Raw genomic sequence first — 27,438 nt, 5'->3', positions numbered from 1 at the left:
ACGTAGAAGATCCAGGAGTATCCTGCCAAGTTGTCTCTTAAATTGATCATGCAAAAAGACACATGAATATACACATCCATGGATGGATGCATTGAGGAGTCAGTTTGACAAGTGTGGATGGTTTAAAGAAATACAAACATGCCAGTTTCCCTCATACGAGAATGATAAGTTCAGCCAGACCTTTCTCCAGCGTTGGCACGTTGCTAAAACAAAGTAGGTCTGGCTAGGTGAGATTACACTGAATGCAAACCTAACTTCTGTTTACAAGAAAACTCTTCAGGGCGCCTTTAAAGCAACTTTAACAAAACAACAAGGTCAAGCCAAGTTTTTTATTGGAATGATCATCCAAAATTTAAAAAGTAAAAGTAATAAAGAACAGAGTGCTCCTTCCTACAGATCCCAACTATTAAAGTTCACTAGATGTTCGCAGTCAGCAGGTTTACTTCAAAACTAATAATACAATAACTCCTTTCTTTCCAAAACTTTAAACATTCATATGTCTGTGTGAGTTCAGAAGTCTGTTGCAGAATGCAATTGGAGGTGACCTTTCTTCAACACAGTAATCAGAACTGAGGACAGTAATGCACAGCTTTGAACTCATAGGTTATTTTCGTGGGTTGAAAAGCATGCAGATAAGGGCCATGCCCTGCAGTGAACAGCTGTAATTATTCTGTCCACCCCTGTCTGCAATGAGACAAAAGCTAGTTTGGAGTTCATCTTGTCTTTTTGTGCTTCCTCCAACAAAACAGCCAAATGTTTGCTAATAAAGAATGCACAGTTGCTGTATTCTGCTTATACATACTATAAGAAAGATGAAATAGATAAATGAATGACCAAAATTGAGCTTAGTGGGTTTCTGATAACTGTTGATGTTGCAGAACATCAATTCACTACAGCTCTCCATAGGCATCATTCCTGGTTGGACTGTGGTCAGTTTTGGGTCTAAAGTTGGGTTCTTGAGTCAGAGCTTGTCCTGTAAGAGTTTATGAAGTCATTTATAGGTAGAGTCATGTCAACTACGAGGTAGAGGTTATATATCATGGTGTAATGACAGAAATGTGAGAATTTGTTGAAGTCACGAACCTGCTACATCGAATTCTATCTCCAGTGTGACCTTATTGGTCAGCGCAGCATCTCGGAGCAGCTGATTGGCTTCCTCTAGTGTTCCATCTTCTGTGGGGATTCCATTGATGGACAGGAGGCGGTCTCCAACCTGGAGCAGGCCACACCTACGAAAGGAGGAAACATCGGATCTTCACTCTCTAAATCACCATGTCTTACAGTTTTTGAGGCCTGAGCTCCACGCCCACGTCCACCGACAAATCTTTTAATTTAATCATTCCAACTTTTTAGTTTCTTCTCAGCTGTCTAAGAAAAGTCTGCGCTAATGATCGTTAATCTGAAATGCTCTTTGGTTCCTTGCATGTCAGGGTTTGATTTGAATGTGATTGATGTTTCTGGAGCAGAACTTCTGGTTCTGTTTTTGCTGTGGCACTCTTGGACTGTGATCAGTTTTGGGCCTAGAAGTTGGCTTATGTAGTCTAAACTTGTACTGTCAGAGTTTATAGATGGGTTCATTAAGGAACACTGAGGTTCTCCAGTGATTTCAGTCTGAATCACCCTTTAGGGTTCCACAAAGCAGAAGGAGACGAAAGTTTAAAAAAATTCCCGACATTGACTTCTTTCTCAAGCATGTACACGTGCACATGAAATAAAACAGATTTTCTGTGCCTAATCAGATATGATTACCTGCAGGGTTAAAATGCTCCCAAAGGGGAAAGAAAAACTCAAGCACGACGACGTACTAATCGTCAGCCCCCTGCCTGGGATGTTTTTTCCCTTTAATTCATTCCACAAAGACAGATGAATCCAGAACTTCCCGCTGCGGTAGGCATACGTATTAAATTATTTTTAGATACGGTAGCTTTCAGTGCTGCTGTTTGGATATTAAAGATTTCACTTTCCGAAATATCTACCATCCAGAAGCCCCCCAAACCTGATTCCTCACTACATAAATCAGCGCTGGAATGAAAGTAAAGCACATTAGTGCTGACTATTAAAGCAATGAATCATGCAAATACCTTTCCTTGGCAAAACAAGAGGTATATTATGAAGGAGTCGTTTCATCTTTTGAGATATTGGCCTGTGAATTTGAGCAATGTTGGTAAGTGAAGGCCCCTCTGTTGCTACCTGGCCTGTGTAAACAAACTTAGAATCACCAGAGACACAAAGAAGGGTATTTTGTCCACGCAGTTATTTCCTTTTAAAGCCAGACAGTAAACCAACTGTGTTAAGTGACTTCTGGAGGATTTAATGAAGCTCACAACTGTGAAACTGCAACAAAGGCACAAACGGTAAACATATGTCAAAATCAAACTAATGCACAACACAGTGGCAGACTCAGGCTGACTGATGGGTGAATAAAAAGGGCTACAGCTGCATGTGGTGGGGCACCAGCATGCACAAAGTCATGGTGAAACAGCTCCAAACCCTGGGTTAGATTAAACATTACATTTGTTTAAATTATGTGACTTAGATTTATGTATAAAGTCACATAATAGCTTTATAGGAAATATAACTACTTCTATTAACTTAACTGGGGCAGCCTTACAGGTACTCTGTTGCATAATTTTTAATAATTATCAAGTAAAAATCATGTTAACTAACAGTTAATTCACTTTCAGCAACTATATTCTGCTTACATGTAAGACTGGATAGAATAATATGCTCACAGACAAATAACATCCAAGACAACAACACAACATGATTTTAAATGCCCTCAAATCAAACCAACAAGCCAATAACCAGAAAGGAATATGCTTAAAGTTATTAAATACTTAATATTCACATCACATAAATCAAAGTATATTTGTTTTGCACTGTTTCTTCTAACCACAATGTTTTTGTCCTTGTTGTATTTCCTGGTAATTCAATTTTTGTTTTTGTGAATTAAATTTACATTTGTTCAGCAGATACTTTTGTCCGAAGCGTCCATTAACTGAGATTGGCTGGCCCAAAAGCAAACTACATTTTTGGTAATTGAGGTTTACTTCTATAGTTATAGCCTTCAGCAGCATTTACTTTCCATTTATTTGAGCCATTACTTTCCACCAGAGATGTTGAACCCTGCGGCAGTGCCACCACGGGCATCGCACATCTCAATTAATGCCCTGTCACTGCGGTCAAAGTTCAAACAATTTCAGCTTTGACCTTTGTTTCCGAACTGCACAACACCACCTTAAAATAATATCACGCTCTTGATAGGAAGATTATACTATGGTGGCACACAGTGATGTAAACCTGCGTTACACTCCTCTACACTGTTAATCCCAATCACAGTTCTAACTGCAGTAGGTTTTTTTTTTTTTGGTATGGCCAAAGGGTCAAAAATCAACATGATTACAGTATTTATCACGTTCTGCCCCAATGAGACTTGTGACAGGAGGAAAGATGAAGTGATTTGTCTCACTTTAATAGGCCTCACCTTCATGCACTCACCACCCTTTGGATTTGCAAATGCATGCACACACACACACACACACACACACACACAGTTGATGTATCCTCCATTAAGCCATGGGGTGGGTGACCTGTATTAATATACAGCCAGACATCTTCATTACGATGTACTGAGGATTAAATGTCCTGCCAAGGCTGTCGTCCCTGTCCCCTCTGCTTTGCTCAGGAGTTACCAGTTAAGATCTGTCCTCACTTCTTTCCTGTCTTTCATAATCCAGCCTTTATCTACATGTTTTAATGCTAAAGTCATCGAGCAACATATAGTATTTATATACTGTTCCAACACAGTGCATATGCATGTATGTCCTGTTTATATTTTACTACCATGGTGTTGCAGAGGACGCTGTATCTTGCATCAAAAGTCTGACAAAGTGCAGGCTTTAATCAGGATGAGTTGTTGTTGCACACAATGGCCCATCTGTTGCTGTCTCTCAATTGATATACTTTCATAATTACACCTGCTATTCCCTGTACATAAGCGTGTTCACGCTGTTAATTATGGCAAAATGCAGAAGCATTTCTCACTCATAATGGTCACCATTTTGGCCACGTAGCTGAAGGGGAGGGACCACCGGCATTGTGAAAAAGGAGCTGAAGAGGTTGTGGTGAATATCATAATATACAAATATAAGTTATACATACGTTTTATATTTATGTTTTGGCAGTTAAATGTTCTACTCGGAAGGAGAAAAAGCGGTAAAACCCTGCTAAATTTTTAGCACACTGCACCAGGACCTACACAATGCACTGTGCACTGTACTAAGTGTACTAATGGAAGTATCCCAATTGAGTCTGGGTGGACACAAATGAGTGTATGGGCACAACAGCAGTTCTTGCTCTGACACCAAACTCACTTCACAAATCTGGAACTTTAAGCTGTGCTTTGCTGAGAAACCATAAACATGTAAAAGCCTTATTTATAGTTGAGTCTTAATTGTTAATGTTCGTCATTAATCCATAAAGTTTCAGGTATTTTTTAATATCAACCGTACACTGAACCATTTACAAAAGTTCCTTTGTTGGCACATTTTTGTATCATATATGCATTTTGAAATGTTGTCTGTAGAATTTCAGTAACCAAATACAGTGGTCCCTCATTTATCGCGGGGGATATGTTATAAAAATAACCCATAATAAACGAAATTCGCGAAGTAATCAGCTTTATTTTTTTACAATTATTCTACATGTTTTAAGGCCGTAAAACCCCTAACCACACACTTTTATACACTTTTCTCAGACGGGCATTAACATTTTCTCACATTTCTCTCTTATTTAAACTCTCAAAGTTCAAACTTTCGCAGATTTAACAAAAATAAGTACAATACTGTATTAGTAAATGAAACCAAAGATCAAAACCTGTTTTCAAGCCCAAACATTTTTAACAAATTTAATTTTAATGATCAATCTACGAGGTTTGACATATAAGAAATTATTACCAGTAACTCACGCGTATTTCACAGCTCACAGTACAAAGTGTGCACAATGCAATGCAACACAATGCGCGTTCATACTGTACAGTACGCTGTAAAAAAAAAAGCAAAATTACACACAAAAAATCTGCGAAACAGCGAGGCCGCGAAAGGTTATAGTGACGGACAACTGTATTGCAGTGCTGACAGTTGATCAGTAAACTGGATTATGATTACAGTATGCTATGTCGAGCTCCACCTTGTTTGAGGTGCCTCACAGTTCTGGTGGTTTCGGGTACACACAGCAGCTGCTGCTATGAATGAAGATCTGAGATTTATCGAACTAAAGTCACATTTTATGTCACGTCTATGAATCTTTTAAGCAAACGTTAAACTCAGTAGAACGACTTCCGGCAGCACTAATGCATGTCAGCCCTGGTCACTGCTGCACAGGACTTATGGTTTTTAAAGACAGCGTTGTGGTTAAGTCTAATTCAGAGTGGTGTGAACGGGTTTATTTGGATTCACCCTGTCGAGCGCAAAGGAAGGTACTTATCGATTCCTCCGGCGTGGGTGAGTGGAAGCGAGCTAATTAGTGTTGTTAGCGTGGGCACTAATGGAGAAGGGAGCACGGCCTCGGGGTGCAGAAACACACCCAGCACTTAGAAAAGCTGTTAATACAATGGGAACATCAGTCAGTAGACAAACACACAGACAACACGTTCACATACATTAACACAGCGCAGATACGAATGAGAATTCAAAGCAGTGAAAACATGCATGAAGTACAATGGAAGACAGACGAGTGCTTAAACATGTCCATACACCCGCACATCCCAGCACCCAGAGCCAGAGCTGTTAACACACTGCCAGCATCAGTCTCACACACCCACACACTCCAAAACATTTCCGTTCAAACACACATGAAAGCTAAGTGAAGCTAATGCAGCTGATGTCAGCACGTGTGTGTGTGTACAAACACAGGATTTTATAATCGCATTATTAATAATCATAATATTTTGCAGAGCCTTCTCATCTTTATATGGTTACACAGCAGAATGGATCTGAGCAGTATATTTAAAAACACATACAACATTAAAAGATCATGTGTGTTTATCCTGATAGTGAATATCTGGGCCAAGATTAATGTCTCAACATGACAGACACATTTCGGCTAATCTTTGAGAAGAGTTCAATCTGGGGCGACTGGATTCATTAAAGATTCATGGCTCAGGTATTTAAATATTTGGATTTTCCCAACAGTCAGTCAGAACTGAGGAAGCCTCCTGGATGAGCAGTAAAACGTTCATGGAGCCACAAGATCTCAAAGTCTTTCTAAAGAACGATGACCTTGACAACTGAGAACCTACAGAGCTGTCGGTTAATCTCTACAAACAGATATCTGCATATAAATGAATAAACTGTCATCAGACAACAGCTGGGTTGCAAAATTGCTTTTGGACCAATGCCTTCACACAGACTGTTTACCTGAATGCAAACAAAGTCTGTGCTCATACGTAACTGGTCAATATTACTCAGACTACAAATGGAAACCAGTACATCCAATCCAATACCAACATTTTGTCCAATCAATATTTAGAGATACTTTTCAACTACTATTGATACATACATATATAATTATCACATAGCTCTTCATTTCTTAAGTTAAGTAGATCTTGGACAAGCAAAGCTGTCAGTTTTGAGGTGCCAAAATAAAAGCACAAACCTGCTTGTTTATTTGTTTAATGCTTTTATATTGAAAGGCTGTACATCACAGAGCAGACACATTTGTAAAGTTTATTCCTGTGTGAACGCTTGTGTGTGCTCACCTCTCTGCTGAGCTGTCGGGCTCAATAAATCGGATAAGCGGCGGTGCGGACAGTGTTTCGGTGGCGAATATTCCTCCCTGCAGCTGGACACCGAAGCCGTTGAGCGGGTCACCTGTCAAGACGACCTCACTGGTCTCTACGTGAACTACTTGACCACCTGGACCAACCGAACTGGACGCTAGGGACACTAAAGACACAGAGATAAACATGATTTCATGGTTAGTTTCTCCTTTGACGAATCAAATCATGTCCGTACAGACAGACATGTGGAAGCTTACAGGAGCTTTTGTGCTCTTTCTTCCTCTGCCTTCGTTTGAGGAGCGAGTTACGTGGACTCATGGGAACTGTAGGCCTGGGCAAGGTACTAGAGCTCTGGCTGCTAGGTCCCGATGTAGTTGTAGAGCCGGGAGAGAAACTGGCAGATACCAGAGCTGCAAAAGAAGATTATAAAGAAGAAATAAACCCCCACAGACAGATGAGTTTGTCTTGTCACGGTGTCTCTGTTTGTGCTCTTACACTTGCAGTAGTCGAGGCTGTTGATGGTGTTATTATTTGAGGCGGTCCATGACCTGTTGAGAGTGGAGCTTGTGTTGCAGAGGGTGGAGTTTGGAGGGTGACAGTAGTTCACACAGGGGTCCCAGGAGTGGGGGTGGTCCGACTTCTGAACCTTCACTGAAACACACACAGAGAAGCGAATCGTAACATATGTTAACATGTTGAACACACACTGTCATTACATTTCAGAAAAATCCTGCGTCCACGTTTGCTGGCACACTTTGGTCATCATCATCCTGCATTGGTTCTGATGGTTAGTGGAAATGCATGAGATCAGTAGAAACTGCGTAATCCCAGCATGTTAATCAGGTGTTGGTCGGTATGTTTTTTCACCTTAGGACAGAGCCACGTTAGCCTTTTCCCTGTGTTTCCTAAATGTCAAACTTTAGTTGTAAAAGGAATAATATGATGATATCTTTGCCTTCTACTACAGAAGGGTGAAACACAGCGCCTTGGATAGTGACAAACTAACTTTGAGGCTCTGGGTACTTTCAAATAGTCAGTAATAAATGACCTCCAAGGTCCTTTTCTAAACACTTTCATAGATGTGAAGGAGAATTCCTGAGGACTTAGGAAAAGATGACGTGGTGCTCAGAGAATCCGACTGCACTCAGACTAACAACGTCATTATATGACGACGAATGCTATTGATGTGATCTGTTGTAAAACTACAAAGTTAAGAAGATGGACTACAAAACGCGGCTACATAAATACTAATTCACACAGTTAGGAACCTTCCAAAGCAAAGTAAACTACTCGACCGGACCCTGTCTTGGCTTTAAAATCTGATGCATCTCAATCACACCTGGCATCATGAATACGTTTCAGAGCTTTTCAGTCTCACCATTGGTATCAATGTTGCTATATATTCTACATTAACTGAGGCTACTTCTGCGGCCCGTGCTCCCATCCCTTGGTAGCCGAAGGCAGACATATGGTCACATTATTTAAGATGTGAGACGCTGTATTTGTATTTGGAAGAAACATGTAGCATAGCACTTCTTCAGTCTTCAGTTGACCTTAATCCACAAGGAGCCAGTAATAATGTGGAGGAAATCTGTAATTCATGATCATATGGAATTATCTCATCAGTTAATTAGACCAAGGACATATTGGACTACAAAATGCAAAACAGAACCACTGGTGGACTGTGCCATCTGTTAAAAAGTCACTTCAGCCTCAGATGTTGGGGAGAACCTCTTGTAGGGAAGGTCCCACAGAGACCTCAGCCTGCAATCAAGGCTAAAGTCTGACAACCTACATGGCTTCATGTGTAATTCCTCTCCATACAAACACACACACACACACACACACATCTCAACTCTGAAGTTGATCCTAAGCTGCCACATCCATCCAGCAGAGCTTTTGTTTCCTTGACACGTGAGTCGTCTTATCTAAACCTCTCAGTTGGCAGGAGGGCTGCTGAAGTGCTGGCCGACCTCAGGGTGAGATCTGAGAAATGTGGAAACATTTTCCTCCTCTAATCCTCCCAGAGTAAAAAAATAAATGAAGTCATTACATCCGGCGGAAACACAGAGGAAGAGACAGATCTGCTGACAGGAAGCGGCCACAGCCAGACAGAGAAGATGCACACACACACACACACCTTTCATAGATAAGAGAAGATATATAAATGCACACACTTATGTCCAGACTCACCAACAGTAATCTATGCAGCAGTGACACACCCTGAAACACAAAGTCAAACACACACATACACACACAGCTACAAAACCTTTAATCAGAGTGTCTATTAATAAAGCAGCGGCAGGCTGGCCGCAAGGTCTCCGGCAAGACCATCAGTATCCTAATGAGCTGTGTTCCCACACACACACACACACACACACACACACACACACACACACACAATCGTGATTACAAAAAGGAAAGAATGCATTCTGCTTTGTAGAGAGACAAATGAAGGAGATAGGAGATGAGATGGCGACCTTTCAAGGGTGTGTGTGTGTGGTCAGTTAATGTAGCCTTTAGTACTTTGTTTTTCTGTCGCTTTAACATAGAGTAGAACAGAATGAATGAGTGAGAGAAAAGAAAAGGTAGAGGAACAAAAGAGAGAGAGAGAGAGGATGGGACATGAATAAAAAACTAGAAAATTCCCGCAGAAATTTTTAGAGTGCCGAGTGGGCTGTTGCCGTGGCTCTGTATTCAAAAAGCACACCTCAAATAGTCATTTTTAACATGTTTATTTTTATTTTGAAGGGACTCTTATTTTGACCCCTCGAACAGGAAGGATTTCTGGCCAAACCGTATTTCCAATCATCGAACCGAAATCACTGGGAGCATCCTGAGCCCTTCCTGAACGTCTACATAGTTATTTTGTGTTGATAAAGTGAAGAATTGTGACCTTTAGAGCGATTCAAAGAAACGTTACTTCTGCTTTCCTCCAGAAATGTTCCCGCCTTTTTAACATGGCAGTCTATGAGGCTGTGGATGGGTGTTGGTGGCGCATCTTTGTGTGTTACGCCAAAACTATAAGGCTGACAGCTTTAGCAGACGAATGTGAGTGAGAAGACAAATTTTCCTACGTTTCTATGTATAAATCATGTCTGTAGTGGGGCATTTGAGGCCACGGTAGTCGAATACGTTTTATTTTTTCACTGATTTTTCTCTCTGCTCCTCACTCTAGCTGATGATGTCATCCACTCTAGCTCAAACATTCCGCCACATACACACCCATTATAAACCCAGAAATTTGAGTAAAAACCTGCTCAACTTTAAGCCTTGATAGTTTAAAAATGGTAAAAGCTGTCGATGGGTGAAGTGAATCCCTAAAGAGAAGGCAAGAGTACCTACATTTTAAAGTTTAAATGAAGTCTCTCGGTGAAAGTATGCCAGAGCAGTTTATTGTTGGAGGGGGGGGGGTGTTTCCCATTCATTCCTATGAGAAATTTTTCGCAAAAGTAATAGCACGGGATTCGGGATGAAAACGCGATATATAAGTTCATGGGGAGTAGTTGCCTCGTGTCGTGGGCACTCGGCACTAAAAATGGGGACAAGATGAGGAGAGGAGAGGAGTTGTCTGACGGCGTGCATGAGAGGTGTAATGACTTTAATTAAATGCCATCCTGCTTTTACATCGGCTGTCACTCAATTCTCTTTCATCTGTCACGTCTCTTTTCAACTTTCTCTCTCCGTTTTCATGCTGAGATCAAACTCCCACCCTGCACAAACTCTATCGAAAAGCTTCCTCGACCTCTCTCATCAGAACATTAACACGTGTTTGTCTGACTTTAGTTACTACAACACTGGAAGCTTTATCACAGGTTCTACATGTGTGATGTGTGTGTGTGTGTACTCTTATCGTACTTAAACCTTTCTGCAGTGTAAGGTATTAACATGCGATAATAAGGCAGCCCTCGGAATCTGTAAATCCGCTGGCACTAATTCCCCACCGGATGAAAAGCCGTCACTTGGCTACGGGTGAAGAGACACTCCTTCAACTAATTAAGCACAAAGTTGCTGTCGCAGGCGAAATATTTCTCAATCAGTGTTCTGGGTAGAAAGAAACTGTGTTTTTCTTCCTGATTAGCTAAATGTGCATGGGGCAACTTTATTTGGGTTGAATCCTGACAACATGTTTGCTGTGGTTTTTACGCTGCCCTAGTTTTAGGTGCCTGTTTGCCCAAAATGACGGCTGGGGAAGCTGTGATGACATGAAGCTGGGAAAGTGTCTTGGCTATTTGTTCTTTGTCCATGTGTTGCAAGCACATGTTCACCACAACAAGACTCAGTCAGCATTGTGGATTGTTGAAGTTTTGAAAGCAAAGTTCTGTCACATTCTTGCTCGATCTACGGCTACGATCTACGGGTCTCTGTCATTGTATTTGACCTTTTCCATGCGGTACAGATTTTCAGTAGTGTCTATGATTTCCAAAATGTAATCTTAGACGTGGACTCGTCAGACCTCAGCGTACTTTTCCACTCTCAGTCCATCTCAGATGAGCTTGGGGTCTGGAAAAGTTGACTGCTTTTCTGGATGTCGTTGATATCGGTCTTTCTCTGGTAGAGTCTTAATTTGAATTTGTAGACACAGTGATGAACTGTGTTGACTGACAACGAAGTGTTCCTGAGCCCACACATCCTCAATACAATCATGCCGGTATTTAATGTAGTGCTGTCAGAGGTTTCGGGAATTCAGTGTTGGTTTTCTTGCCTTGCTTCTTCTGTGCAGAGATTTCTCTGGATTCTCTGAGTCTTTCAATGATGTTCTGGATTGATGATTAAAACTGTGTTTAGAGACGTTGCTCTTAAATTGTTTTTCACAAAGTGCTGAACCTCGTCACCATCCTTGCTCTTGTATGATTGAGCAATTTTCACACGCAGTTATGATTCTATTACTTGTTACAAATGAACCTGTTTTCTGAGTGTTGCATAACTTTCCTCTTACAGTGTCCCAGCTTTTTTGGGAACATGGTTATATAATTTAATACAACACTTCAGGCAAAACCGGTTTCATGCGTTCCCGCTGTAAATGCAGTTAAAATGTAAAACTTCAGTAGACTTGGTGCACAGAAAACACACCGGGGTAACACCCACCTGTGTCGTGCTGTTTCCCAGTTAGCCTCGTTTGATGCGAGGGCAGTATTTCTAATTTCACCAGTTCTGTTGTGCTCGCTAATAGCTGTGTTGCCTCCAGGACCGTACAGTGTTCTGTCGATGTCCCGTCTATGCACAGCAGGTGATCCCCGGCATGCAATGCTCCGCATCTGGTAAAACACAAGAGAAAATAAAGAATTACAGTGCAAACAGATTTTTTATTTTTGCGGTTTCAGAAATTCTTTTTCTTTTTGTTCCTATTGAAAACTACATGCAGGCTGCAGAGCCGGTCAAACCTGCCGTCTCTGCGTTTCAGATTATAAAAAAGAAGTTGCAACCATGTGGGAATGAGTAGTGACAGAATGTGGAACCCCAAAGTCAGCCTGTTCAGTGGAGGTTATTTAAGTGCTCCTTTCAGCAACGACACAAAGTTCAAGTGCTTCATGTATATTTTAGAGGCAGACTGGGGCTCAGGGCAATATCCTGTCTCCTACTGTCTGTGTTAGTTATAGGGCAGGATACAGAATATGTGTGTGTGTGTGTGTCAGAGAATCTATACTCTGCATGCATATACACTTGTTGCATATCCACAGCCCACTTGCACAGGTTTGGTTTCAGAAGCATGATAAAGATATCAAAGAACTGAAAATACAAGTATGTAAATGTTACTTTCTGCATGCGTAGACATCTATGTAATACCTTGGTTTCTGTGCAGTGAAAAATACTATAGGTATAAGTTCAGGGTATTTGAAGTGAGGCTGCATAGAGTGTGTTACCTAACGTATGCAGTGGTTGCCACGACCCCAGACAAAACTCTCAGCACAAGCTGAGCAATGCTCTGCTGTGATCGAGGGAAGTTACAGAAAAAAAAACAGACCTGCCTAAAAAGATCAATATGAGTTAAAGTGAGTGCTCAGTGCTATTTTCAGCCCAGCAGACAGTCCGTCCTGATGGGACGCTCGAGTATTTATATCGATCTGTGCTTCTTTCAAATTTTACCTGAGAAAACACGTTTCAAACCAAGTCGCTGGTATCACAACGGCTCTCGAGTTCTGCGAGGTAAAATTTCACTTCACTGCTTTTACGTGGCTTTCAGAGAGCGATAAAACTGCTTCAGTTTCCCGTCGGAAAAGGCTGCCTGACTGCGAGGTAAAGTGGTGAAGACATTCTTAATATACGGTGCACTTAGAGTGATACGGATTTCTTTAGGTTTGCTTTTTGGAGGAGGGTTCAAATAAGTTTCCCTCCATCCACAGCAGTGCATTCAGCTGCTGTGCTGGTAAAACACTTAGGATGGATAAGTACTTCAAATTACTCAAACTATCCCTTTAATGCACTAACCCTACTTTCACACACATAATTTTTTCCTCTGAGTTCTGTATTTTTTAAGTCCTGAATATTGTCTGCAGGTCTTCCTTCCTTCCAGACAGGACCCACCAGTCTGAGGTTCAGCCTGCATGTAGCCTGAGAGGTGAAAAACAGCCACATGGTGGATGTATGCAAACATTTACTTCATACGTGTGTTAAAGTGTGTATACCTGTCCACCACGCTGCCGGGTTTAACCCGGTCGATGACAATGACCTGCTTGTTTCGATGATTGGCCGACGTCAGCGTGATGCCCAGCGTTGCTCCTGGCGATTTGGCAATTTCCACTAAAAGCGGGCCGGAGGCGTTCGTTACGGTGTCTGATTGGGGGGAAAGAAATATTTTCATTTGAATCATGTTGACTTCGCTGGGATCTGACTGTATGTGAAAGAAACAATTATAGTGAAGGAAAGCACCTTTGAAGTTCTGTACTGCCAACGTTAAACAGCAGATGAGCTTGAGGCAAAATTGCCCCTCAAAGCACGAACCACCAGACGTGACCACCAGAGGATTCTTTGCAATGCATTGTGGGTTGGTTAAATTGAGCAGTTTTACACAAAAACTCAGCCCGAGGCTGCAGAAAATGCCAACGCATCAACAAAAAAAACATCCAATCTTTCATTTCAATGGTATTTTACTAAAGTCTGGAAACTTTTGCCCCAAGCTTCAATTCGTGTTTGAGACTGATGATGATGTGTGTGTGTGTGTGTGTGTGTGTGTGTGTGTGTGTGTGTGTGTGTGTGTGGTCTCTCACCCATGATAGTGACGTCATACTCTATCTGGAACAGGGCTTCCTGGCCGCACTGAGCCAACACACTGAGGGCATCACTGTGGTTGGCGTTGTGCAGCGGTACGCCATCCACGCTGAGGAGGCGATCGCCGGGACGCAGCGTGCCCTCTCTGAACACACACACACACACACACACACACACACACACAGACAAGAACACAACATCACACATTAAATTATGAGATTGGAGAATTCAGAAACACATCCAACCTCGAGAATTAAGTGAACCACCATTCATCTTTTTAAGATCAGCAGTGGAATATACACAAACAAGGTAATATACATTTGGCAAACTCCACATCTGGAAACCCCTTTACATTTCTCTGAACCTGATCCTTTACTCATCTTAGGGTTTCAGGAAAAACATCAATATATCCATCTTGGGCACCCACTACCTCCACCACTGTGTGATCTCTCTTTCTCCTCTAATCTGTCTGAGACTAACAGCTTAATTTCCACTCAAGTTGAAATGGAGGACAAACACACAGTGGAAACTACGATGACAGATGACACTGCTGTGCTATTCAAAATAATCGAGATTAAACATCATGTCGTGTAATCTGGTTTTATTCAAATCTGATCATTTGGTTGACAAAAACACTTCCAACACAAACTGGATGCTCAATATTCTCCAGGCGCCCAATGACACATTTCAGCCAATTATTTATTTCCCTTCAAAATGGATTTGAAGCATTTTTAATTTTTCATGCACGGGGCGGCATTAAGGCGCTGAGAGATGCTTTATTCATGATGCCAGAGTGTGAGTAATACAGAGCTGTCATCATAGCAGCCAGAAGTTGTAAAGTATGATGCTGTTAGCCCTGAAGCTTTCTAACAACATGATGCAAGCCACGCCGAGACCAAACGGCTTTATTAAGGCTGGAATTAGGTTATCAGGAAGAAGTATCTCAGGGAGAAACATGTGGAGGAAATCTGATCACAATAAAACGGGTTTGCCCTCAGATGTGTCCGAGAAACAGGCGGACGCAGCCCCAGCGACAGGCTGTACTCCACAGCCAACATGTTCCATGCACTCCAGGCACAGTTTGAATCTTTTGTTACAGATCTGCAGTCTGCTGTCATCTATGTTTGACCAGTTTTCCACAAAAAAAGATGCACCATCCACAGCTTTTATGTAACAGTGTGAACCCGATTCAACTCCAGTGTGTGGGATTTAGTGGCACCTAGTGGTGAAGTTGCATACTGCAACCAAATGAATACTCTCCCATACTTCACCCTCTCCTTCCAAGCATATGTAGCTGCAGAATGAAGCTGTCCTCCACTACACATTTAATTTAAAGTAGTTTATTTTTGTTCTGCAAAGAGCAAAAATATAATTATTGTCAGTTGGCAACACAGTAACTGTTTATCATTAGTGTGTGATCATTCTCGTTCTCGTTCGTATTTCCACACAGAAAAATTCTGAACATCTTGATGCTTATTCAAATCAAAACAATAAACAATAATCAAAACAACATCAAAACAATAAATCACAATAAAACCTTAAAACCAACCTCTGACCTTAACAGAACAACACCACTCTCTGAACATGAGCTGGACTAAATGAAATGTAAATTAAATCTGTAAATAATAATAATAATAATAATAAAGGTATGTTAACCCACTGATGGCTCTGTATGCCACACATGCAACAACAACAAAAAACTCTGATTGGCAAATCTACATTAAAAACAAAAGTCCATATCTAGATGAGAGTTTGGTTTGTGGGTTCTACATGGCGGACTCACTGAAGATATTAAGGGCTTATTTGAAGACAACGAAAACACAGTGATTCTTATTTTTAGGTGATTATTACACTGATGGAAACATACTAATGAATATTTAATTTAATTTCTGCCAATAAATACTAAAAAGTACATACTGGACCTTGAAGCTGTTGAAATCTGAAGGACTTCACTGACATTTACTTTAGAAGCGAGCAGGCCGTCTCTCTGTCCTTTTCCATCATATGACGATGCAGTAAAAGCAGTTTGTGACCCTGCATGAAACAGCACGGCTCTCTAACACTTTCAGAGTAATTCCCACTGGGTCATGCTAAAAAAAACACACAGGCACTCCCGGGACTGTATAGTGCTGTGGATTAAGTTTTCTCCAATTGGCATATAAATGGGGAAATAAAGCAGCATGAATATCTGATTCGCTTCCCCTGGACTGACCCACATTTTGAAGATGTTCTTTATAAAGGCGTTAGAAGAGCCTGAGGGCAAAATGATTCAATTGTAAAAGAGAATTTAATCTTGTCTCGTCCCACGCCGTCAATCTATGTGCACACCTGTGGAGGGTCATCTAAACACGACCGTGGATAATGTAAAATAGATTTGATTGATCTACAATAAAATTCGCCCTAAAGATCTCCGACAAGCATTCCCTCACTTATTCAGCAGAGAAATATCTGCTTAGCTTCGTGCATGTGCCCCAATTTACTGCGCCATGAAATTATTTCACACATAGTTGCCACTGCAATAAAAATAGCATCAAGTGATTGAAGCTGCCGTGCGATCAGAGAAGTCGTTACACTTTTATTTCTTTTTTTAATCTTTTTCCCATTTTGGCTGGAGTAACCGTGCAGAAACGAGCAAAGCACGCTGTTCAAACCGAGGCCGAGAAAGCTGCGAGATTTGTTTTATTAGCAAAACAAGTGGTGACGAACTGAAAGGGGGAAAGATTCAAACGACCCAAAGTGTCTTAGTGAGGTGTTGTTCCACCACAAGCCTCCAGAACAGCTCCTTGACAGAAGACTGTACCCACATTTGTTTTGATGATGCTCCTATAAGTCTGGTAGACTTCAGTTGGGTTGAGATCTGACGATTGAAGGCCACATCACGAGACCTGACTCATCATTTTTAACCTATGGAAACCAGTGAGTGCTAGTTTCTGTATTCATAATGTTCCTCACCTCCTTCCTTGAATTGTCACTCATCTGTTTGACTTTTACTTACTGGTCTCCAGTTTGGTGCAATGCAGTCCCTAAAATACTTCCTATTAAAGTTCATTTTACAGGTTAAGGCGAGATTAATCGTCAAGAAACAGTTATCTACTATACTGATGTGTTGATGATACTTTTCAAAATCTTTTCATTGTTACAGCAGTTTGCAAAAAGGGCAAAAGTTTCCCACATATATATTAAGATGATTTATGCTCAATATCTTCAGGATTTTTGCCTCATTTACTGCAAAACACAACACCAAACTGTGTCTACGTTAACTGTAATTAGCTGTACACAACATAATGTTTCTTTTAGTGTAAATACATATTTCTATCAAAGGACCTATCAAAGCCTTTGCTGAACTAAACTTTTCTATGCAGCATACAAACACATTCTGAGTCATGACATGACAGTTTTATTATTTATTGGATTTCATGATTTTTTTTAAACATTCCATCATTCATTGAGCTAAAAAACAAAAAAACACATGATGTACCTTGTATGAGTGTCACAGATTCATGTTGCATCTTTCCTTGACCAAACAATGTGCACCAAGTTAAGATGGCATCTTATACTCCTCAAACAGGAAGTGGAAGAGGCCAACTGTGTGTGTTCATGAGGGGGATCCAGCATCTTGAATCCTCGCTGAATCCAATGTTTGTTAGAAACAAGATGCGAGTAATTCCTTTATCCGTATGTCTGTGTTACATGTTATTGTGTTGCAGAACTTACTTATTTGTCTCTGTGTATTAGAGGCAGAATAAATAAATGAATAAACCTGCCGTCCCCATGTGTGGCAAGAGGTGGATGAAGCCTTACTGAAGCGCGATCGTGTTGAAATTGGTTTTATTACTCGAGGCTTCAGGTGTTCATTTCCAAAAAAAACTGCTGGTCCAAAGAATTCACAGCTGGAACGTATGAGCTCAGTTTTAATGTGGAACTTTTTCTTGAGGTTTTTGTTGTGCTGGGGAGGTGGGAAGTGTCACAACTAGTTTATTTTTACACCACGATTAAGTTTAATTTTCTTCTGATGGTTTAATATACTTGTGTAACTGAGCAGAAATGAGTACAATAAAAACTAATATGCATTTACTTTATTAGGAGAAATCTAATATATCCCTGAGCCTGACTGCTGGCTCCATTTCAAAAACCGAAAACTGCCTGTCCAGAAATACAGGCTGAAGAAACGTGACAATTTATCATGGAATAGATTTTAGGTCATCGCCAGCCCAGCTTCAGAAAATCTGTGTGTACCTGCATTGGAATTCATGCTATGTTGCAATCTTTCTTTCCTGAACATATGAAGTCTGTACACACCTTTCCGCAGAGGAGTATTTTTCCGAACATTATACAGTAAATGCGTAAGAAGTCAAGCACCGGCTCTACAGAGGGTTGAACCCCTGCTGCGTTTACATCTGTTAAACAGTCGCAAAGCCGACACTTACATGAAAATGTCACGGATTATTTATTTTTTCCAAACATGATAACTGAGACAGACACATGATGACAACACTGAAGGGATATGAGGTGATTCATGCCGCTGCGGCTCTGAGCAACACATAACTGTCATCATACCAGTGACGGTCAAAGGAAATGACACCGTTATCCTTGGGGTTTATCCGCTTGAAGGCACACGCAACAGCATCTCCTCCAGACTACTGACTGAGCTGTGCTCCATCAATGGAAGCCGTCGCTTGTCTGGCATTTGTTTACTTATTGCCCTTTTCACCCTTTCCCTACCCAAAAGACACACATACATGATCTCTCTCTCTCTCTGACTGTATATTCAAGTTTATTCTGAAGGATAAACCCCCTTGAGATGAAGCATCTCATTTTCAAGGGGGTCCTTACACAAAATACAAACAGTACACATTCAAGTGATTAGAAAAAAATGAAACAATTCATCATCATTAAGCACAATTCAACAGACATATCAACACAAAACTTCACAAGGATGAGTGAATAGATGAACAAAACCACTAGATGGCTACGGAGGCGGCGAGAACAAATACTTGCCAAGCAAAAATATGACAAGAACCAACATATATGTGTACATATACTCTTTACATATATTTATATACACATACATGCACCTACATATACAGTGTATTGTTTAGGCTATGTGTGTCTTAGTATCGTCTGAAGTGGATGAAGACGTACAATGATGTACAAGTAATGAGGTGAGTTTACACATTTTAGGATAACCTGCAACCAGTGAGTGTGTCACACAAGTTTTGAAGCAAGTTTCTTTAAACTGTAGCATTGTGTGAGTTTGTACATGTATGCACATGTATGTATGTACAGAATATTTGGGTTTTATGGCTGCATTAGTGTACAGTCAGTGCTACCTGTCTGCAGGACCTCCTGGCCTGACGTAGGTGACCACAAGGGGGCGTGACTTGTGCCAGTCCTCATGTGTACCACCTGAGAGAAGAAAACACGTTAAAGCTGATCACATTTCTCACAGATCAATAAAAATCTTCAGTAGGAATCAGTGATACTGCAACAGTCTGTTCTTTTAGTGACACCATTCCAGTATGGTGTCATGTCAATCATAGTTAGTGACGAGTGCCTACGACATAAGTCAACTATTGTTCTTTTGCGTGTTTCTTATTTTTATTATTATTATTCATTATTTTGAAAAAAAATGCAGTTTATCTTTACCGTTTTTAACTATCAAGGCTTCAAAGTTGAGCAGGTTTTTTACTCAGTTTCTGGGTTTATAATGGGTGTGTACGTGCGCGGATGTTTGAGCTAAAGTGGATGACATCCATCAGCTTGTTTTAAGGGAGGAGCAGCAGAGAGAAAATCAGTGAAAAATAAAACGTATTTGACTACCGTGGCCTCAAATGCCCACTACAGACATGATTTATACATAGAAACGTAGAAATTGTCTCTCACTCACATTCGTCTGCTAGCTGTCACTCTTATAGTTTTGGACGTAAACACAAAGATGTGCGAGCAACACCCATCCACAGCCTCATAGACTGCCATGTTAAAAAGGCGGGAACATTTCTGGAGGAAAGCAGAAGTAACGCTTCTTTGAATCGCTCTAAAGGTCACATTTCTTCACTTTATCAACACAAAATAACAATGTAGACGTTCAGGAAGGGCTCAGGATGCTCCCAGTGATTTCGGTTCAATGATTGGAAATACGGTTTGGCCAGAAATCCTTCCTGTTCGAGGGGTGGTCTCAGCATTTTCTCTCTCTCTCTGTCAGCATTTCCAACTGACATTCTAACAGGTGCAGTAACTGCTCTGCTGATTAGGCAGTTGGTCCTGGTTGCTTGGCAACCTCAAGCCTGCCTGAGGGAGGAGGGGCTATTTTCAAAATAAGTCCCTTCAAAATAAAAGACTATATGTGTATTAAGTAACTGCTCTGCTGATTAGGGCCGGCAGGCAGAAGCCCGGTGGCGGCCAGGTTAACATGCTAACACCTCCGGCAACAGCCCACTCGTCACTCTCAAAATTTCTGCGGGAATTTTCTAGTTCATATTCAAACACAGTGGCTTATTTTGCTGATGATTACCTCTCATGACGAAACCGAAGCTGTTCCCTTCTTTGTGCAAACAGATGTCGATTGTCTTCGATATAACCCCTGAGGTGCTGTCTGGTGCTTTGAGGAGGGACAGACAGACAGACAGACAGACAGACAGACAGACAGACAGATATTTTATTTATCTTGATGAAAGAATTAGAAAATAAGCTGATGTTTGGTTTGTCCGTCCTGGGCTACTGTAGAAACGTAGCGGTTCAACATGATAGAGCACCTGCTCCCTTTGTAGATATAAAAAGCTCATTAAGGTAACTAAAACATTTTTTTTAACTTATTTTCTGGTGATTATACAGTGATGAAAACATGGTTGTGAATATTATATTCCAACTCTGTCAACAGATCCTTCTAAATCCTACACACTGCACCTTTAAGTATTTCTGAGAGTACTTCTGTTGCACCATGATCAAGTACAGTTAACACGTTTTTATCATATTCGGTAAATTTGACACCACCCTAATGTAACATAAACATTTAATACAGAAACATAAAGACTCATATAATGATATACAATTACAGCACAAGAAATACTAGTTTGGAATTGCTCCTGGATTTAATTAAGGATGCCTATGATCCGCTTTAGTGCCATTACTAATTTTATTATCTTAAAATGCTTTGTCATGAAATAAAAATACATATATGGAAGCACTGTTGGTGGTTCAGTCAGATAATGAGCACTCTTTGTATTAAAGGCAATTATAGAAATATGTCTGATGTGCTTGTGTGGGCGGGTTACTTTGATGCAGTGAACTAGTTTTAGGAATATATTCATTCAGTGTCAGTGCAGTAGTGGTGTACACGCAGAAGGCAGAAAGTACTAATATGGATGTAGAGGTTGCAACCTGCAATCACCGTTAACCTTTTTATCCACTATAACCACCGTTATGTCTCACCTCCATATCCCCATTAAGTCAATGTATTTATCACATATGTCTATATGTCACCTATACTCCAAGCTGGGCCAACAATGACAAATTAGGTATTTTTGGGTATTCTTCAAGGTATTTTAGAGTTTGTTACTTTCTGGTAAAAGATAAAGAGTTTTTGATGTACATATCTATGGCCAGCATAACTTTATTTTGGTAAAACAGGATATTTAACTTGACCTGTGTCCTTCAGCTGGACTGACCGAGTTCAAGTTCAAACATCTGAGGCCAACTTGCCTGATGGAAAGATTGCTAAGTGGCTGATAACTGCTAACGATCGATTTTTTTAAAAGGCAACAAATTATTCGGAAAAACCACTAAGTTCGACAAAGCAAACAGGAAGTCAGGTCACGAACTATAAATGGTGACAAAGTCTTTACAGGGAGGCGGTGGTGGTGGATGAATTGTACCAGTAACCAGTAATTTTACTGGGTTTTTTACTACTTTCATTTTTAGTTTGGTTAGGTTCAGGAAAAGATGATTTGGGTTAAGTCAACATTGGGTTTTCATCCAATATCAGCAATGACAGACATCGTGACCTTACTGCAGAGATTTACTTTATGTACTTTACCCCATGTAAACACATGTTGATTGAACTTATATGTACCTGTAGGGGGCAGTTCATACTCCACCTCCAGCAGAACTCTCTCTCCTACGTTCTTCAATAAGCTGATTATCTCTTCATGCCGCAGTTTGGTCAGATTGATGCCATTCACAGACTTAATGTAGTCGCCAACATTTAGTTGGTCACTCCTGCACAGAAAGAGGATTAAAAGCATGTGAACATTATATTTATAGTGTAAATGACACATTATCTCAAGATGTTTTATTTCAGGTAATCAAGTCTGAATGCATTTCTTTCTTTACACATGAATACAAACTCTTTCTTTCTCTTCTTTGCTGGCATTGCACCCACCTGGCCGCCAACCCTCCAGGTCGTAGGTTCGATACCCGTGGTTTCCCATCTTTGTCGGTTCCACCTGAGATGGTGAGGCCCAGAGTGCTGCCTTCTTTCTTCACCAGCTCCACCATGGTCACCCCCCGCAGAGCTTCTAACCAAAAACACACATACACATAAAGACAAATACGCACGCACACAAAACAGAGGAAAGACGGACATACCCCCACACACACACAGATGTATACACAGACATATATACACACACACTCGAACACAGAGAATACAGAAATAAATGGTTAGCGGCTGTCCTCTGTACATTCTGATTCCCGGATTAAAGGGAAGCCGCGATACAAGAAAGATAAAGCAGGAGAGGTTTGCCGCTGCGTGTCCTTGAGTGGGACACTGATCCTCTGCCTGCTCATTATAAGAGAGTCAGCTGAAATGACTAAAATGTAAATAAAGAGATCGGATAAGATCAGTATCAGTTAATGAGAATTAACGAAGCCTCATTGTTTCCTCGTGTGTCTCATTTGGCTTGAAAGGTTTTCTGGCAGGAGTGAAAAGGCCTTGAAAGGTCAAAGGACATCATCAGTTACAGCAGTCACGTCTTAAAACAAGAACAAGAGAAGAACAAGATTCACAGTCCGTCCCTGTCAAAAATATCTTTTGTGATTCACTGCTGGAAAGCAATAAAACACGTGCAGGATGGGTGAATACCCCTTCATATGCTCATCTTTTCAGTGTGTCGATTTAATGATGCATGTGCTGATTGCAACCGCCTCGCCTCATCTGCTCTATCCTAGCTTCAAGGAGAAGCTACATTACCCTAACTAACGTTTAGTTTGTCCGTTTCGGACGACGTAACGGTTCCTCGTGGCGGACTCTGTGGAAGAGGACAAACAGTGTCCGTGGATATAAAATCCTCATTCTGAAGTCACACAACATAACGATTCTTATGTTCAAATAAGAAACACATTTGAATCAGTTAAAAAGGTCCAGTGTGAAATTCATAAGTACATTTTAATGACTGCATAACCACCTGAAAGGTTTTTGTTACTTTAGAATGAGCCTCTTAAATTAAAACATCTTTCAGCATGTTAGACAGCCAAAATGTACAAACTAAACGCTGCCGAATGCTGGAGTTTTTCCTACACAGTTGGAAAGATAGGATGAGGCGAGGGGTATTCAGTTGAAATCTGTGACCTTACTTATACTGTAGAGTCCCCACGCACTGTACCTTTAATTCAAATTGAAACACAAAATTCAAATGCAGGCAGAGCAGTTCAAAGAAAGTCTCAAATTCATCGTTTGTTTTGCTGATCGGACATTTATTTGTGTAACGGATTGTAATATTTGATTGCAGTCGTGTAGGTTCAGCAGTCTGACTGCAAACAGTCTCTCCATTCAAATATATATATGAAATCATGACTGTATCTGTAACTTGTGTGAAGCTGCAACCTTCGGTTGAACCCACTGGAACAGATTCTCTGTGGACTGTGGTAATGAGGATTAAGAAACAATCGGACTTATTTCAACAAAAGGACACAACAAATATAAAAATTACTGCACAGTGCTATATTCCCTAAACAATTAATTAAATCGCCGTATAAACAAATGCATTGCAATATCCAGAGAAATGACATGTAACCTATTTTCCAGCAGCTATTAAGCACAGTGGCCCAGCTCTTCTCGAGCTGAGTCAAGGCTTGATGAGGTAAACAACTTAATGGGTTGACTTGGGAAAGACGCTGCAGAGCTGCAGAGTTCAGTTCACCTTCATCCTGCTGCTTTGAAATTCAGGGTTCATGACAAAAGTTCAAGAAAAACCTCTAAACAAAACATAATCAGGTCGGGTCGGATCATCTTTGAAGAAGGTGTTTGAAGATCATCTAAGTGCTAGGAGGCAGAGGAAACTAAAAACCTTGAGTTCTTCTGTTTCATACTTCATATGACAGGAGACAGATCCAGACGTTTAGCAAAAGAGAGGCGGTGTGAGCTTATATTTTTCAGTTTGTGTTTCTTATCCTGGCTCCTGACACAGAAAATCATTTCACAGCTGAGAGAGCTTTGCACAGAAGTTTAGGATTACAGTTCGGTTAAGGCTGCATTCAGACCAAATCGGCGAATCGCAGAAGGGTCGTGTGGCAGTGTGTGTGTGTGTGAGAGAGGGTGGGTCGTTTTGGGAGTGTGTTTATTTGTGATAAACATAACCAGCACGAAACAACCGGAAAGAAACTCTCAGCTCTGCTGACTGACCCGTGTGAACGTGGTTTCAATGAGAAGGCAGCGGTTGAGTCTAATAAAACTGCGTTGGAATAACGTGAAACACCTCCACGCCGGATTCAGTCGATTGCTATTGAAATCAGAGAAATGAGGCGGTGGAAACACTTTTGTCCAGAGGGGGCGCCAGAATCAACACATTAAATGTCCTAATAGCAGCTTTAAGTGATAATATATCGACATCGGGCGAGACTATGGACAAGCTGCAGGTTCATCACACACAAACAAACAACAATTCACGCTCACGTTTAAACCGACACACAATTTAAAGTTGTGATAATTTTATAAATAATAAAATAAAACGTCTGAGCTGTTCTGATAGATTGATGTCTCTCCATTTGTCATTTACACATGCACACCCAGTCAACAGATTTAAAAAGCTGTCTCGCAATCTCTCTATATATCTTCTCTTCACACCCTCGCACACACACACACACAAACTCACACAGGTGAGATGAAGCTTTAGTGTGATAGATGGTTAGATTAAGTATCCCTCAGGCGACTCTGAGGATCAGTGAGGTGCTTCGCTCCACAGTTATCTCTTCTTGGTATTACACACACACACACACACACACACACACACACACACACACATTATCTGCAGAAAGGTACTCATTCACAAACGCCGTGATCGTCTTCCGAACTGAATCTATCACAAAATGACTTTTTCCTCCACAGATGCAGAACTGACCGTGTCGATTCATAAAGTTTTATCTTCAACTTCATTTTCATGCTCAGGGAACGGAAAACACACATGAGGAGATGTTCACACGACATATGAAACGGTTCCTATCACGCAGACAGAAAACTGACACCCACACACACGTACTGAGATATTTACGAAGATGTAGTGGATGGAGACAAACAGAGGCGACAACAACAACAACAACAATGCAACTATGAAGGATGAACGAGACAAATACCTCTAATTGTGAGACTGGAACTGAGCACGGAGGCGAGTTATGTAACTGCACGACGCATGAATAAAGATTGATTGAACACGAAGAGGAGAAAACGTATGAAATAGACAGAGACAGAGGAGATAGAGGAAGGGGAAACTCAATGGAGGGATTTGGCCAAGGCGATAAAGAAGCAGGAAAGGAGAAACCTGACACAGGAGATGAAGTAAAATGGGTGATTTGATGTGTGAAAGAGATTCCCGTGAGAGAGAAGGTAGAAAAGAATAAAGAAAATAAATTCTGTGTGATGAAGGAATATATTTCTTTGCATGTGGCATTTTTTTCGGGAAACTGTCGGCTCACTTGTATCCAGGTTTTAGCCGGAGACTTTGATTTTTTGCTTTCACAGTCACCATGAAGCAGATTTTTTAATCCTCATCCAACGTGATGCATCTCCTGCTTTTTGCATAATGCAGACGGGCGTCGTTTAAACATATAAAGCGGTGTAATATAAGTCAGGACGAGAAAGATGGTCGCACTGGACGGCGGTTTATGGGGGAGACTGTAAAAGCTTCATGTCAGGCAGCAGCAGGTCGTTTTGTTGTTAAAACACAAGAACACATTTAAAATCACATCATAAATGTGTGTTTTCTTCTGTTTGTATAAGAGATGTGTATTGCAGCAGTGAATATTCGGATAAAAAAAAAGGTTTTGTGGAAACCAGTTTGCACTCAGGGACGCTAACAGAGCAAACACATCTGTTCACAGACAACCTGGGACTCACTGTGCCGTCATCAGGCCATCGTGATTACCCAGTTTAGACAGAGAGAAGCTGTTTTTGTAAACTCAAACTAATTAGGCAAATCGCTGTCACTTTATTAATTAATTACGATCGTTATGATCGTCTATAGAGAAAGAAAGATAGATGGATGTACCTGGTATACTGTGTCTTCTTGAGGCCATAGTCTGTTCTGGTCCAGAGATATCCTTTGTTTTTCCATATGGCCCGTCATCTGGAAAGAACACACACACACAATAACGCTTTAGAGATATCAATGTACATTTTTTTAAAGCTTAAAGCTAAAGATCTAATAATAAAGGAGCAGTGTGTGGGATTTAGTGGCCACACAATAAGCAAAAAAAGGGAGATAGATATAAAAGGCTCATTCTAAGGTAACAACAGCAGAATGATGAAGTGTGAGAACTTTGAAGGTTCAGAGGTTATAACCTCTGAGTCCTGAAAGTCCCCCGTCCAGGGGACAGCGTAAGATGCATGGACATTACAGACAATCAGCATCTGCTACAGTAGGAAGCACCAATCCTAACATGTAGCATACCAAAATGACAGGGAGAAACTCAGCGTATACCGAGCACTGCCACCCCGATGAAACATAGTTAAATCCACAAGCAATTACATATATGGGCATGTAACAAAAACATGGAAACAGCACATGTCCACTTTAGTGCTTCTGCTAATTTCACCACTTCAACCAAACCACTAAAAAGAGGTGTGAAATCAGAGACTCCACTGATTACAAAGATATGTGTCTCATCACCGAGTAGCAAAAATAAAGTCTGTCTTATCTTTACTGTTTTGTGCTCAAAAGTTATATTCCAGCGCAAAAAACGCTGCTACTGCCTCCTATGTCTCCGCTTTAGTCTAGTCTACCCTCTTGGTGCGAAATACTACCTTTGGGTGTACTTCATTCTGGATCGTCATTGGTGTGTCAAAGGTGAATTTGGGTACTAATCGATTCTCCTGACTCTGACTGGTCGATGGAGACCTCAATCATCAAAATCCGTCAATCGGTTGCTGCGATATTGATCAGTGTAATGCCTCAGTGAGTTTCTACCTTTCTTCACGTCTACGCATGAGGGCGCTCAGCGGGGACCAGGACACAGGACGTTGA

At 40.9% G+C, this 27,438-nt stretch overlaps 1 protein-coding gene across 7 annotated transcripts in view; it reads right to left on the bottom strand.

Moving 5' to 3' along the window:
• grip2b (glutamate receptor interacting protein 2b) overlaps positions 1 to 27,438 on the bottom strand; it is a 155,960-nt gene that overhangs the window by 18,253 nt on the left and 110,269 nt on the right. For 4 of the 7 annotated variants that reach the window (XM_027279556.1, XM_027279561.1, XM_027279558.1 and 1 more), the window contains exons 3-13: positions 22,365 to 22,500; positions 22,056 to 22,201; positions 20,499 to 20,585; positions 19,318 to 19,393; positions 13,987 to 14,132; positions 13,405 to 13,552; positions 11,867 to 12,036; positions 7,274 to 7,429; positions 7,036 to 7,188; positions 6,758 to 6,944; positions 1,084 to 1,229 (exon numbers count right to left, since the gene is read on the bottom strand). In XM_027279556.1, the coding sequence (XP_027135357.1) occupies positions 1,084 to 1,229; positions 6,758 to 6,944; positions 7,036 to 7,188; positions 7,274 to 7,429; positions 11,867 to 12,036; positions 13,405 to 13,552; positions 13,987 to 14,132; positions 19,318 to 19,393; positions 20,499 to 20,585; positions 22,056 to 22,201; positions 22,365 to 22,500 (1,551 nt within the window). Of the gene's footprint in view, positions 1 to 1,083; positions 1,230 to 6,757; positions 6,945 to 7,035; positions 7,189 to 7,273; positions 7,430 to 11,866; positions 12,037 to 13,404; positions 13,553 to 13,986; positions 14,133 to 19,317; positions 19,394 to 20,498; positions 20,586 to 22,055; positions 22,202 to 22,364; positions 22,501 to 26,463; positions 26,537 to 27,438 lie in introns of those variants that run through there. The other 3 variants (XM_027279562.1, XM_027279557.1, XM_027279559.1) reach the window with 3 other exon arrangements.

Source organism: Larimichthys crocea, chromosome VI (genome assembly GCF_000972845.2).
Source record: "Larimichthys crocea isolate SSNF chromosome VI, L_crocea_2.0, whole genome shotgun sequence".
In the NCBI taxonomy this organism is placed as follows: domain Eukaryota; kingdom Metazoa; phylum Chordata; class Actinopteri; family Sciaenidae; genus Larimichthys; species Larimichthys crocea.
The sequence above is the reverse complement of the archived record's forward strand: the minus strand, read 5'-3'. Positions and strand labels throughout refer to the sequence as shown.